General features: G+C 45.5%; 2 protein-coding genes across 2 annotated transcripts in view; both read left to right on the top strand.

Annotated features, from left to right (window-relative positions):
• Positions 1–12872, top strand: part of LOC309488521 (uncharacterized protein) — a 245752-nt gene that overhangs the window by 16974 nt on the left and 215906 nt on the right. The window lies entirely within an intron of this gene.
• Positions 1–12872, top strand: part of slc1a8a (solute carrier family 1 member 8a) — a gene marked incomplete at its 5' end in the record, with an annotated part of 28953 nt that overhangs the window by 14311 nt on the left and 1770 nt on the right. The window contains 2 exons of the mRNA XM_082156765.1: positions 7780–8013; positions 8125–8319. Of these exons, the coding sequence (XP_082012891.1) occupies positions 7780–8013; positions 8125–8319 (429 nt within the window). The remainder of the gene's footprint in view (positions 1–7779; positions 8014–8124; positions 8320–12872) is intronic.

Below are 12872 nucleotides of genomic sequence, written 5' to 3'. Positions count from 1 at the left end.
CAGGGACCAGATGCAACTGAGTCCTGCTGACTTCAACATTCACATGAGTCTCTGTACATGAACATGGAAAAGTGAAAATCAAACACCTTGGAAATGGTGTGTACAATGTTTTTAGGAATGGCACAAAGGTCTCTGTCTTTGGATCATTGTTTTCAATGTGCTCTTTTGTCATTTGTATTTTTGGATTGTGTTGTGTTGTAAATAAATCCAAACAATCTAAAAGCCATTCTTTTTTAAATCTCCTCATTCTTTGTGCAAGGTTGCTCTGAATGACAGGGCCTGATCGCTCCTAATAGGGCAGTTAGGGGAGTGTCTTTGTCTTTCTCAGGTGTTAAAAGCTTACATATTCATGAGATGATCACGCCTCTTCGAATATGGCTTTGTCACACAAAACACGTCTTAGAAATTTTAAATCAATATATTGTCTTATCTGAATGAGCAGTCAGGGTGATTTTCACATAGTTTTGGAGCAAATATTCTAGGCTACGTCATACAATTTTCAAAAGTCTTGTGAAGAAATAATCAGTATGGGTTTCATGGCCTTATTTCAGTGACAATTTTTTTTTGTATTTTCACAAACCACGCATAAATGTCATTATCTCAAAACTACAAACTTTTACATACATGCTGCTGATATATTATTGTAGCAGAGTTTGTGCTGAATACAGTGTAATTAGACTTTAGCCATGAAAATGTCACTAGTAACAGAAAAAAACACAAATGTCAGAGCATGTCAGAACACCTCCAGGCCCAGAAAACAGCTCAGACCTCAGAGGGTTAAAGGAGCGATAGAAGAGGTTCCTTCAAAGGAAGTCAAGCAAGGCCGTTACTTCCTGGTCCCGAAGAAGGGCGGCAGTCTGCGACCTATACTAGACCTCCGCCGGCTTAATTTCTCCCTTTACAAAGGGAAATTCAAGATGTTGACGCTGAAAGCTATCATATCTCAAATTCGTGCGGGGGACTGGTTCGTGACAGTAGACCTGAAGGATGCATATTTCCATATTCAGGTTGTACAGCAACACAGGAGGTTCCTCAGATTCGCCTTTGGAGGAAAGGCTTACCAGTACAGGGTCCTTCCCTTTGGTCTCGCTCTAGCACCGAGGATGTTCACAAAGTGTATGGATGCTGCTCTTGCCACGTTGCGGCTCCAGGGCATTCCTATACTCAACTGTCTGGGCAATTTTGGCTCCTTTTAGCTCGCTCCAGGGAATTGGTGACCCATCACATGGACATTGTCCTTTGTCACATTCAGTATCTCGGCTTGAGGTTAAACACCGAGAAGAGTGTTCTCACCCCAGCTCAATGCACAGTTTTCTTAGGGTTTCGGCTTGATTCCGTTCTGATGCAGGCCCGTTTGGCTCCTGCTCGGATTTCCAGTCTTGTGACATGTTTGGCCGGCTTCAGGCTCGGCCATCGTGTTTCTGTGGGCACTTGCCGCAGGCTTCTGGGTCTCATGGCTGCAGCCTCCCCTGTGCTACACCTAGGGTTGCTCCACATGAGACTTTTTCTGTGGTGGATTTCTCAGGGGCCCGGTCGACAGGACTGGCTCTTCGCCTGTTGAAGGTGTCGCGCAGTTGCTCCCGTGCCCTTTCAGTCTGGCGGGACCCCCTCTTCCTTCAGAACGGGATCAGCATGGGCACTGTTTTCCGTCGCTAAATGATTACGATGGATGCCTCTCTGACCAGCTGGGGCACGGTTTTTGAGGGCAGGCCAGCATGCGGGGTCTGGACTGGGGAGACTCTTGTCACATAATCAGCTTGGAGGTGAGAGCTGTTTCCCTGGTCCTTCTACACTTTCTCCCTTTTCTCGAAGGTTACCATGTCATTATCAGAACAGACAATATGGCGGTAGTGTCCCATGTAAACCGGCAGGGGTCTCACGGTCGAGCACCCTAGACAGGCATGCACGCCACCTCCTCCTGTGGGCTCAGGACAAGTTCCTTTCACTGAGGGCAGTCCATGTCCCCGATATCTTGAACCTCGAAGCGGATTTTCTGTCGAGGCAGAAGCTCAGGTCGGGGGAGTGGATGCTGAACCGTCAAACAGTAGCCCTGATTTGGGACGTGCTCGGAAAAGTGGAAGTGGACCTCTTTGCATCTCAGGAGTCGTCCCAATGCCCACTTTGGTTCTCCCTGAGCCCCCCAGCAGCACTGGGAATAGATGCATTCACCCAGCCATGGCCGATGCAGAAACTTTATGCATTCCTGCCCATCAAATTGATCCAGGAGGTTCTGTCCAGGGTGAGGGAGAGCGGATCCTGTCTCCTACTTGTAGCCCCATTCTGGCCGTCCCAGCCGTGGTTCTCGGAGCTGGTTCCTCTTCTGGAATCCCCTCCCTGGGAGATTCCAGTCAGGGAGGATCTACTATCCCAGCTTCAGGGCAGAATATGGCACCCTCGCCCGGGCTTGCCGTATCGAAGCAGAGAATTTCCCACTGGGTTACAGAGGCTATTTCACTGGCATATGAGGTGCGCGGTCTGCCTTCACCTCTTAGCATCATGGCACATTCAACCAGAAGTGTGGCTTCCTCTCAAGCACTTTTTAGAGGGGCCATCCTGGAAGACATTTGTGTGGTGGCAGGTTGGTCCTCTCCGCACACTTTTGTCAGATTCTATAGTTTGGATCTCGACATGGCTCCAGGTTCCCATGTTTTGTCTGCTTGAACCAGTCATGTAAGTTATCTTGTCGTTATACTAGTTGCGGCAGCGCTTAGCTTAGTGAGTTTGGTATTTCGTTCCCACTGCATCTTAAGCTACGCAACGTTGAGTGAACCTATGAAAGAGAACGTCTCGGGTTACTGGTGTAACCTATGTTCTCTGAATAGGGAATGAGACACTGCGTTCGCTGCCAAGCTCCTCGCGCTGCCGACAAGCTTCCTTTTTTCGGCAGAGAAATCTGAAGAGCAGATGGCACGCGCCAATGTAAGATGATGTAAGAGCATCGAGGCGGAGCCCGCGCCATCAGCCAATGAATTGGCGTGATTCTATATGGGCTTCAGACAATCAGCACACCCAGAGGGCGTTCCCACTGCGTCTTAAGCTACGCAGCGTCTCGTTCCCTATTCAGAGAACATAGGTTACACCAGTAACCCGAGACAATTTAAAACTTTGCAGGATGTTTTCATTCACTTAGAGCTATGTTACACACTACATGGAAGGTCATTTTCAAAAATCCATAATAGGGGCCCTTTAATATACATGTAGATAATGAAAAAGATGCATTGGGATTGGCATTTAAAGACATTCTGAACTCTATTGGAGTTAGACAACACGTGTCAGGACCTACTCATCGTAATCATACTTTAGATCTAATATTGTCACATGGAATCAGTGTGGATGCCGTTGAAATTCTGCAGCAGAGCAATGACATCTCAGATCATTATCTAGTCTCATGTAAACTTAATTTAGCCAAGGCTGCAAAGCCGACTCCATGTTACAAATATGTTAGACCTATCACTTCTGCCACTAAAGTTTGCTTTATTAATAATCTTCCTGATCAGTTTCATCATCTCAGCATCCCAGATAGCTTAGAAGAACTTGATATTGCGACAGAAACTTTTAACTCTCTTTTCCAGCACTTTAGACACAGTTGCTCCGTTGCGCTTAAAGAAGATTAAAGAAAATAGTCCAATGCCGTGGTACAACGAGCACACTCAGGCCCTTAAGAGAGCAGCCAGAAAAACGGAGCGCAACTGGAAGAAAACAAAACTAGAGGTATTTTGCATTTCATGGAAAGAGAGCTCGATTGCATACAGAGAGGCCTTAAAAGCTGCTAGATCTGCTTATTTTTCAACCCTATTAGAAGAAAATAAACAAAACCCTAGGTATTTATTTGAAACAGTGGCTAAACTAACGAAAAATAAAGCTTCAAGCCCAGAAGTTTCCAAGCTGCACAGCAGTAATGACTTTATGAACAACTTCACTTATAAGATTGATAATATCAGGGAGAAAATTATAACTATCCAACCGTCTACTACAGTATCGCATCAGGCAGTGCATTGTAGTCTCCCTAAGGAAAAATTCGATTCATTCATAGCTATAGGAGAGGAAGAATTTTCTAAATTCGTTAATTCATCTAAATTGACAACATGTATATTAGACCCTATACTGACTAAGCTACTGAAAGAGATGCTTCCAGAGGTAATAGATCCTCTTCTTAATATCATTAATTCATCTTTGTCATTAGGATACGTACCAAAAACTTTTAAGCTGGCTATGATTAAACCGCTTGTTAAAAAACCCCAACTTGATCCTACAAAATTAGTCAATTACAGGCCGATCTTGAATCTATCTTTTCTGTCAAAGATACTAGAAAAGGCAGTATCTTCACAAGACTGTACCATAGTACTGAGACAGCTCTCATTAAAGTCACAAATGATTTGCTCTTATCATCCGATCGTGGTTGTATCTCTCTATTAGTGTTACTCGATTAGTGCTGCATTTGACAATATCGACCACAACATTCTTTTAAATAGACTTGAAAATTATGTTGGTATTAGTTGAATTGCATTAGCATGGTTTAAATCATACTTATCTGACCGTTATCAGTTTGTAGCAGTAAATGAAGAGATGTCTTATCGATCAAAAGTCACAGTATGGTGTACCACAAGGCTCAGTACTAGGACCGTTACTGTTCACTCTGTACATGCTACCCTTGGGAGATATCATTAGCAAGCATGGAATTAGTTTTCACTGTTATGCTGATGATACGTAGCTCTATATTTCTTCACACTCTGACAAAATTTACCAATTCACAAAATGTACGGAATGCATAGCTGATATAAAAAACTGGATGACTAGCAATTTCCTACTACTTAATTCTGAAAAAACAGAGATTCTAATTATTGGACAAAAAACGTCCTCGCGTAATAACCTAGAATACTGTCTAACACTTTATGGCTGCTCTGTCAAGTCCTCGTCGTCGGTTAGGAACCTGGGTATGCTCTTTGATACCAATCTTTCATTTGAAAGTCACGTGTCTAGTATCTGTAAAACCGCATTTTTTCATCTTAAAAATATATCTAAATGACATAATATGCTCTCTGTAATGAGGAGTCATCGGATTGAGAATCCATCTTCAGCTTTATTAACTCAGAGTCGAAAACAGGTACAGGCAGGTCGAGGCAGGCAGCAAACATTCACAGTACAAAGGACAGGCAAGAGGTCTGGTCAGGTAGCTGACATTCACAATCCAAAAGACAGGCTAAGGTCGGGGCAGGCGGCAAGGAATCAAACAACGAGAAACAGTCACAGATCAAACACAGAATATAGTCAACAGTAGAAAAGCTCAGAAATGATCACCATGGCAAATCAAGACTTCACAACGGTGGTGTGTGTGTGGAGTGTTTAAATAGTGTTTGTGTGATGAACTGCAGGTGTGTGTGTAATCAGTCCCAGGTATGAGGGCCTTTTGGATTTGTAGTCCGAATAGTATCAGTCAATATTCTGGTGAGAGCTCCCTCTGGTGATCCGGAGGAGGCGGAGAGGAAGCCTCTCCTGTAACACTCTCAATGAAAAATGCAGAACAATTAGTTCATGCATTCATGATATCAAGGCTAGATTTTGTAATGCTATTATGGGTGGTTGCCCTGCATGCTTAATAAACATACTACAGCTGGTCCAAAATGCAGCAGCTAGAGGTCTTACCAGAACCAGGAAGTATGACCATATTAGCCCGGTTCTGTCAACACTGCATTGGCTCCCTATTAAACAACGTATACATTTTAAAATATTGTTGATTACTTACAAAGCACTAAATGGTTTAGCTCCCTAGTACTTGAGCGAGCTCTTAACGCATTATAGTCCTTCACGTCTATTGTGATCTCAAAATTCCGGCCAGTTGATAATACCTGGAATATCAAAATCGACTGCTGGCAGTAGATCCGTTTCCTATTTAGCACCAAAACTCTCGAACAATCTTCCGAACATTGTCCGGGAAGCAGACACACTCTGTCAGTTCAAATCTAGACTAAAAACACATCTCTTTGGCCTAGCATACACATAACACATTATAGACTTCTATAATTCAATGTTAGGCTGCATAAATTAGGTCAGCCGGAACCGGGAACACTCCCAATAAATCCTGATGTACTTGTTACATCATAAGAAGGAGGAGGTCTACGCTAATATTAGTCTCTCTGTTTATCCGAGGTTTACCGCAGTCCGCCGGATCCAGGCCGTATCCAGATCTGATGAAGGACCTGGGCCTGGACACGATGACAACGCAGTCCTGAAGTGTCAACCAGTCCCTCCCCTGTGAAGGCCTCCTTCCCTTCCCTTTACCTCAGTACAGATAAAATGTTTTCGGGATAATTCCGGTTCGCGTGGCTACGCAGACGCGACAAAAAAAAAAAATTCTGTATTATAAATTTTTAAGGCCAAACAAGTAGTTTATTGAGGGATGATTTCTAAAGAAGGACTACACGCCTGCGCACATATATATTCAAACGCGCCTACCTTTGGACTGAACACGTAATGCGCATGTGCGCGACATCTGTGTTTTCACGGGTTTGCGTTTTTGAGGTTTGCGCAGAGATAACGAATAATCGTTTGCACCTTCGAACCTATTTCAGGGAGTGTGTTCTCGAGACACCAGGCACATGTTTTGTGCGGATGGGCGGCTGGAGCGCGTTAAGGGTTTTCCTGTTAGAACGGTGTTGTGTTAGTGGCCCCTAAGTTAATAACTAATGATCTTCGCAACGGTGAATCAATCAATCAAAACTAACTTTAGCTGGACGATAACTTTATGCTAGAGCTGTTGTAAAGCCTAAACAATCTGTTACGGTCATTTTCTATTATCACTGTAAAGAAGCTTTGAAACAATCCATATTGTTAAATTCGACTTGACATTCATGCGCTCAACATGTCTGTGATCGGCTACAATGCTCATCACTTTATCCTTTCATGCCACTATTTAAATATAATACCATAGATCTAAATATTCTGCTATAATCAACAACTCTCACGATTAGTTAACCTTGAGAGCTGTAAAAGTAAAAATGTGCCAAAAGTTTTCGAGAGGGTTCCACATGTAATACTTGGCCATTTAATATGAAAAGCTGTTAGCTAATCACAGCAGTAGGCGTTTACACTGCCTTAAAACAGAGCGTTCAAATAATATGGCTAAAATCAGGGTAGGAATAATGCCTTTTATTTCAAAATTATGACAAGAATTTATGTAAAGATTATACTAACATTATATGTGCACACAGGAAACATTATAAAACAATAAAACAATGCAGTTCATGAACCCTTTAAAATTAAAAATCCAAAAGTTTTTACAGGAAGTTTCCAGCATGCAGCAGGCACGTGCATAACGACTGCCAGCATGAAGGTGTGTTAAAGTGATGCTGTCATTAAGCACATGAAGGGATTATGGTTTACCTGAACTTAAGAGCTGTCACACACTCCTCCATGCTGCTGGGGTAGTGTAGGGCTAACAATGCCATCAGCACATGCATAGCTGGGAAATGTCAACAAAATTGACCCTATTTCTTTCCTTAATACATATACATTTTAATGTGAACGAATTGGTGCATATCATTTTTGAAAGATCAAAAAAACAAAATCATCAATAAAAAAATTAAAAAAAGATTTTACATTTTTGAAAAAACATTTTTTATTGAATATCCTGTTTTTCTTAAAATATCACATTACAGAAGTAAAAGGTTTGCAAATGGTATTTTCATAGTCATCAACATGATGGGCATTTAAAGATTCACATTCTTGAATCATTCGACTAATTCCTACCAGACTGTTTAACGTCTCTGCATTTTTCAACAGGTATTTTCCTTTTGGTATCATCTTCCTCGTGGCTGGCAAAATCCTGGACATGAGCGATCCCTCCACACTTGGGAAGAAACTGGGCTGGTATGGGGTGACGGTCCTGGCAGGCCTGTTTGTACATGGCCTCATCTTGCTTCCATTCTTCTATTTTATTCTGACACGGAAAAATCCTTTCACATACATCAGAGGACTTCTGCAAGCCATGGTCATTGCCCTAGCCACGTCATCCAGGTAAGATGAATTCCTCAAAAAAATCTGTAAATAGCTCATCCCAACTCCATTAAATGAAGTAGAAACATACGTTGGCCTTGTAAGAGTGAGGCATCCTACTCTTTTTCACAGCTCAGCAACGCTGCCCATTACAATGAAATGTTTGCTGGAGAACTGCCGAGTGGATAGGCAGATTGCCCGGTTTGTGCTGCCAGTGGGAGCCACTATTAACATGGATGGAACAGCGCTTTATGAAGCAGTTGCTGCTATTTTCATTGCTCAGGTCAATGAGCATGAACTGGATTTCGGACAGCTTGTCACCATCAGGTACTTGCAGACCGGCAGAGATGTAACTAAATATAGTCAGCATTGGGAAAACAAAATTAAAATGTAAGAATCAGCCATTTCAAATCCTATTTTGATCGTCCACAAAATATTGGTGGGAGGACGCATCCCAAAGATCTATTATCGTTACTGCCCTACAGACAGACAAAGGTTTTGTGCAAACTTAGTTTTAATAGTTAATGGAAACGTCTCGGGTTACGTATGTAACCCTCGTTCCCTGAGTAGGGAACGAGACGCTGCATCGATACTCGATACTTTGGGGAATGCCCTCGGCATGACGCGTCTGAAGTCTGTAATGGAACTATTCCAATCTTGATTGGTGCTCGTCACTCGTGACGTTGCATGTGACGGTGATCCGGAAGCTATAAAAGGGCAACGGAACATAGCCGTATCAGCTTTTAAAGGGTCGAAGCAAGTCGTTCTCAGGAGCACGAAAAGTGTGGCCGAGAGATGCAGCGTCTCGTTCCCTACTCAGGGAACGAGGGTTACATACGTAACCCGAGACGTTCCCTTTCGTAAAGGGAACTCCCGCTGCATCGATACTCGATACTTTGGGGAACGAATACCCACGCCGCCACACTGAGAGACCCTGCCCTGGTGTGAAGCAATCTGGCACACTCAAGACATGAGAACTTGTGAACCTGGTGTAGAGGACAGATCCAGACTGTAATGTTTGATGAAGGTGTGTGGGGAGGCCCAGCCAGCGGCATCACAGACCTCTTGAAGAGAAACCCCTGCTAGCAAGGCTCTAGAGGATGCCACTCCTCTGGTTGAGTGAGCTTTTATCAGGAGAGGTGAAGGCAGATTGCGCACCTCGTAAGCTGAAGAAATAGCCTCTACTATCCACTTGCTAATAGTCTGCTTGGAGACCGGGGAGCCCTTCTTGGATAACCCAAAACACACAAACAGCTGGTCCGACTTCCTCCAGCCCGAGGTCCTATGTACATAGGCCTCAAGAGCTCGGACCGGGCATAACAAGTGTAACTTAGCTTGATCAGCCGACACATGCGGTGGAGGATGAAAGGCCGGAAGGATTATAGACCGTGCCACATTTGTGGGCACCTTAGGCACGTAGCCAGGTCTAGGGTGGAGAATGGCTCTCACTCTGCCAGGAGAGAACTCGAGGCAAGAGGGAGCCACAGATAGCGCCTGCAGGTCGCCAACTCGTTTCAGGGAAGTAATAGCGAGCAGGAAGGCTACCTTAAAGGATAAAAATTTCTCAGACACCTTATCCAGGGGTTCGAAGGGTGCCAGGGATAAACCTTCGAGGACCACTGCCAGGTCCCACGTGGGGACCCTAGGCTGGATAGCAGGCCTCATCCTCCTGGCTCCACGAAGGAAACGAATTATGAGTGGGTGTGTCCCCAGCGTGCCCACCCCTAAAGGCGTGTGGAAGGCTGATATAGCCGCCACATAGACCTTAAGCGTGGACGGGGAGAGCCCGTCAGAGAAACGATTCTGGAGGAACTCCAGTACTGAAGCCACTGGGCAGTTAACTGGGTCCAACTGATGTTCTCTGCACCATAAAATAAAAATTTTCCATTTAAATGCATAAAGTTTCCTCGTGGAGGGGGCTCTAGAGTTTACAATTGTCTCAACAACCTCGGTTGAGAGACCAGAATTTATGAATTGGTCCCCCTCAGGGGCCAATCCAGTAGCTTCCTGGGCTACCGCCAAGGGTGAAATATCATGACCTTGGGCTGAAGAGGGAGGACCATCCTGATCCGGATTCACCGCGGAAGGCCTGCCAGAAGGGCCCAGATGTTTGGAAGCCATATTTGGGCCTGTCAGTACAGGGCCACTAAGAGTAAGCTGATCCCGTACTGCTGAACCCTCTTGTACTCTAGAACCCCCGGGGGCAGAACAATCGGGGAAAGTATACACAGACATGGCCTCAACCATGTCTGTATCATGATATCCAAACCCAGCAGAGCTGGAAGAGCATGGGAGAGGTGGCGCAGAAGGTGGCCGTCCACATAAAGGGGAAACAGGAGCACCTCTGACAAACCGACCTCCATCCCGGCTAAAGCCAACTTGGGGTGGAGTTCGAAATCCCCGGGCTGCAGCCCCTGCCTCGACAGGATGACTGCCCCCTCTTTGATCAGAGAGACCATCGACATAGTGTCTGTCAAAAATAGAACCTAATGGTCTCTCTGAAGTTTCCTCAGACCCTGTGTTTCCAACACAGGTACTAGGAGCAGGAACCATAACTTCCTCCCCATGATCAGAAAACGAGGGCATGTGCGCGTAACTCTGGTCATGCGGAGTGGGTTCCCTCTCGGGGAAAACCCATTGGTCCTGAGCCACTACTACAGGGCCCCCATGTACAGCAGGCCAAAGAATAGTATGTTGAACACTGCTGCCAGCGAGCCCACTCTTTAATAAGGTCACGTAGTGGTGGCCTGGCCTAGCTTGATATTCATGACTATGGTAAGGAAGATGAGTGTCTGAGCTGGAGACAATTGTGCCTGCATCATGACTATAACCTACACCGCCCCCAGGAATCGGTTTCTCTGAAGAGGCACTGGTGATTTTTCCTAGACTCTGAGCCATATTCCCTAGCACCTCACGAGACTCGAAACAACACCTCGGTGTTGAACCGTCTGCTCTAGTAGTCAATGGACAGGAATGAGGATGCCCTGAAGACTCCATGGAGCTAGGACAGTGACCATGCATTCCGAGGAGGTGCGGGAATACAATACTAGGCCGAATGGAAGAATCCGGAACTGATGTGCTTTTCCCCCAAAAGCAGATCTCGGAAACTTCCCGTGATGGGGTTAGAAGGGAATGAGGAGTTAAGGGCCTTGTGGATCTATCACGACAGACCAGTCCTCGGAGCTGGTCTGACTGACAGTCGGAATCTTGAATCTGAACCCCCTCGGAGGTTGATCCATTACCCTGAGATCCGAAACAAGGCCTTACTCCCCTTCCCTCACAGGAACTATGAAGTACCGGCTGTAGAACCCGGCTCCCGAAACCGAGGAAGAGCTCACCTTGAGGTTTCCTTTGTTAAGAGAGACTTGACTTCCTGTTCCAAGAACCAACCCTGCTCGGGGCTGGCAGACATGTGAACCACCCTTAGTAGATAATATTTTTATATTAGCTCCGCTGTAAGCAGGACCCTCCAGGCTATATTTTGAAGACCCCTCGGGGTGTCTAAATATGCTATTATGGGGACCAGTCCCTCGAGACTGGCCTTGGCTAAAAACGTTCAAATGGTTTCGGCGACCTGAAGCAGCTAACTGGCAGGAACTAACCGAAATATGCTCTCTACAGACCTCCTGAGAGGCGGCGAACTCGACAGGGCCGCAACGTTTCCGGGCAGATACTGCGATTTGTGTTCGCTGGAAGCCGATGTGTCCCGAAGCGCCATCGGCGGCGGGAAGTAAACATCGATTTCCTAAGGGCTGTATAAGGGGGCGAGACTCCTGTACTCGCTCTCCTGGGGGAACGGCCATAAGGGTCTGCGTGTTACGACAAGACCTCTTAGTTGAAGCCATCTTAGCCCGAGAGACAGTCCTCAGACCTGTCCTCGATATAGAGGGCTTCATACGAGAATGTCTCTTCTGGCCCCAAGCCTTATACGGGGGGGCACGAGAGGAAACCTTCTCAAAATATGTTGAACTGGCGGCTGTCCCCTGAGGCTGCCCCCTGGCAGCAACCCCATGAGACCTAGATTGACAACTGGGGATAGCTGATTGTCGCTCTGCCTCCTGAAACCTTTCGACAACGGTTCTCGCCGCGTCGCCAAAGAGGCCAGAAGGTGAAAGGGGGGCATCGAGAAGGAAAGCCCTGTCTTTCTCCTCGATCCCCAAGCGATTAAGCCATAAATGTCTCTCTGTGACGACTATTGCTGCCATAGAACGGCCAATAGCACGAGCCGTCTCCTTAATAATACGGAGAGATAAGTCAGCTACTCTACGAAATTCAGTAATACCGTTGAGTGAGACCTCCCAGTTATCATCCACCTCTTTGAGGAGGTCAGCCTGGTATGCCTGTAATAACCCCATCGTGTGTAGGCATGCACCGGCTCGACCCACCGCCATATAAGCTTTCCCTAACAAATTCGATGTACGAGATTTGGAGGGAAGTGTCTGAGCTATCAGGGGTGACGCAACGTCAGGGAGAAAATATTTCGCAAAATATTCCTCAACCCGAGGCATCACCCCATAACCATTCTCATTAGATTCCCTAATAGATGAGTAAATATATACATGGGGGGAAAATAATTGAGATGAACATGGATTTTCCCACGATCTCGATACCTCAGTATGAAGATCAGTGAAAAAGGGAAGGCTCTGACACAAAGATTGTGACTGGGTCTGCAGGAAGCGCTCATCCATTTTATTTTTCTTAGTCGCTTCCTGCTTATTATATGGCCATTCAACGTTTAATTTAACCACTGCCCTGGTCACAACCTCCAGCAATTCCTCAATAACGGGAATATGGGGTGGCGAATCCCCATATTTATGTGATTCAGTGTTGATAATATCTAACCCCTCGGAGCCAGATAAATCAAACGCTGTGTCTTTAAC

Source organism: Leuciscus leuciscus, assembly GCF_965113295.1.
Source record: "Leuciscus leuciscus genome assembly, chromosome: 23".
NCBI classification, from domain to species: domain Eukaryota; kingdom Metazoa; phylum Chordata; class Actinopteri; order Cypriniformes; family Leuciscidae; genus Leuciscus; species Leuciscus leuciscus.
This window is presented reverse-complemented; position numbering and strand designations above follow the sequence as displayed.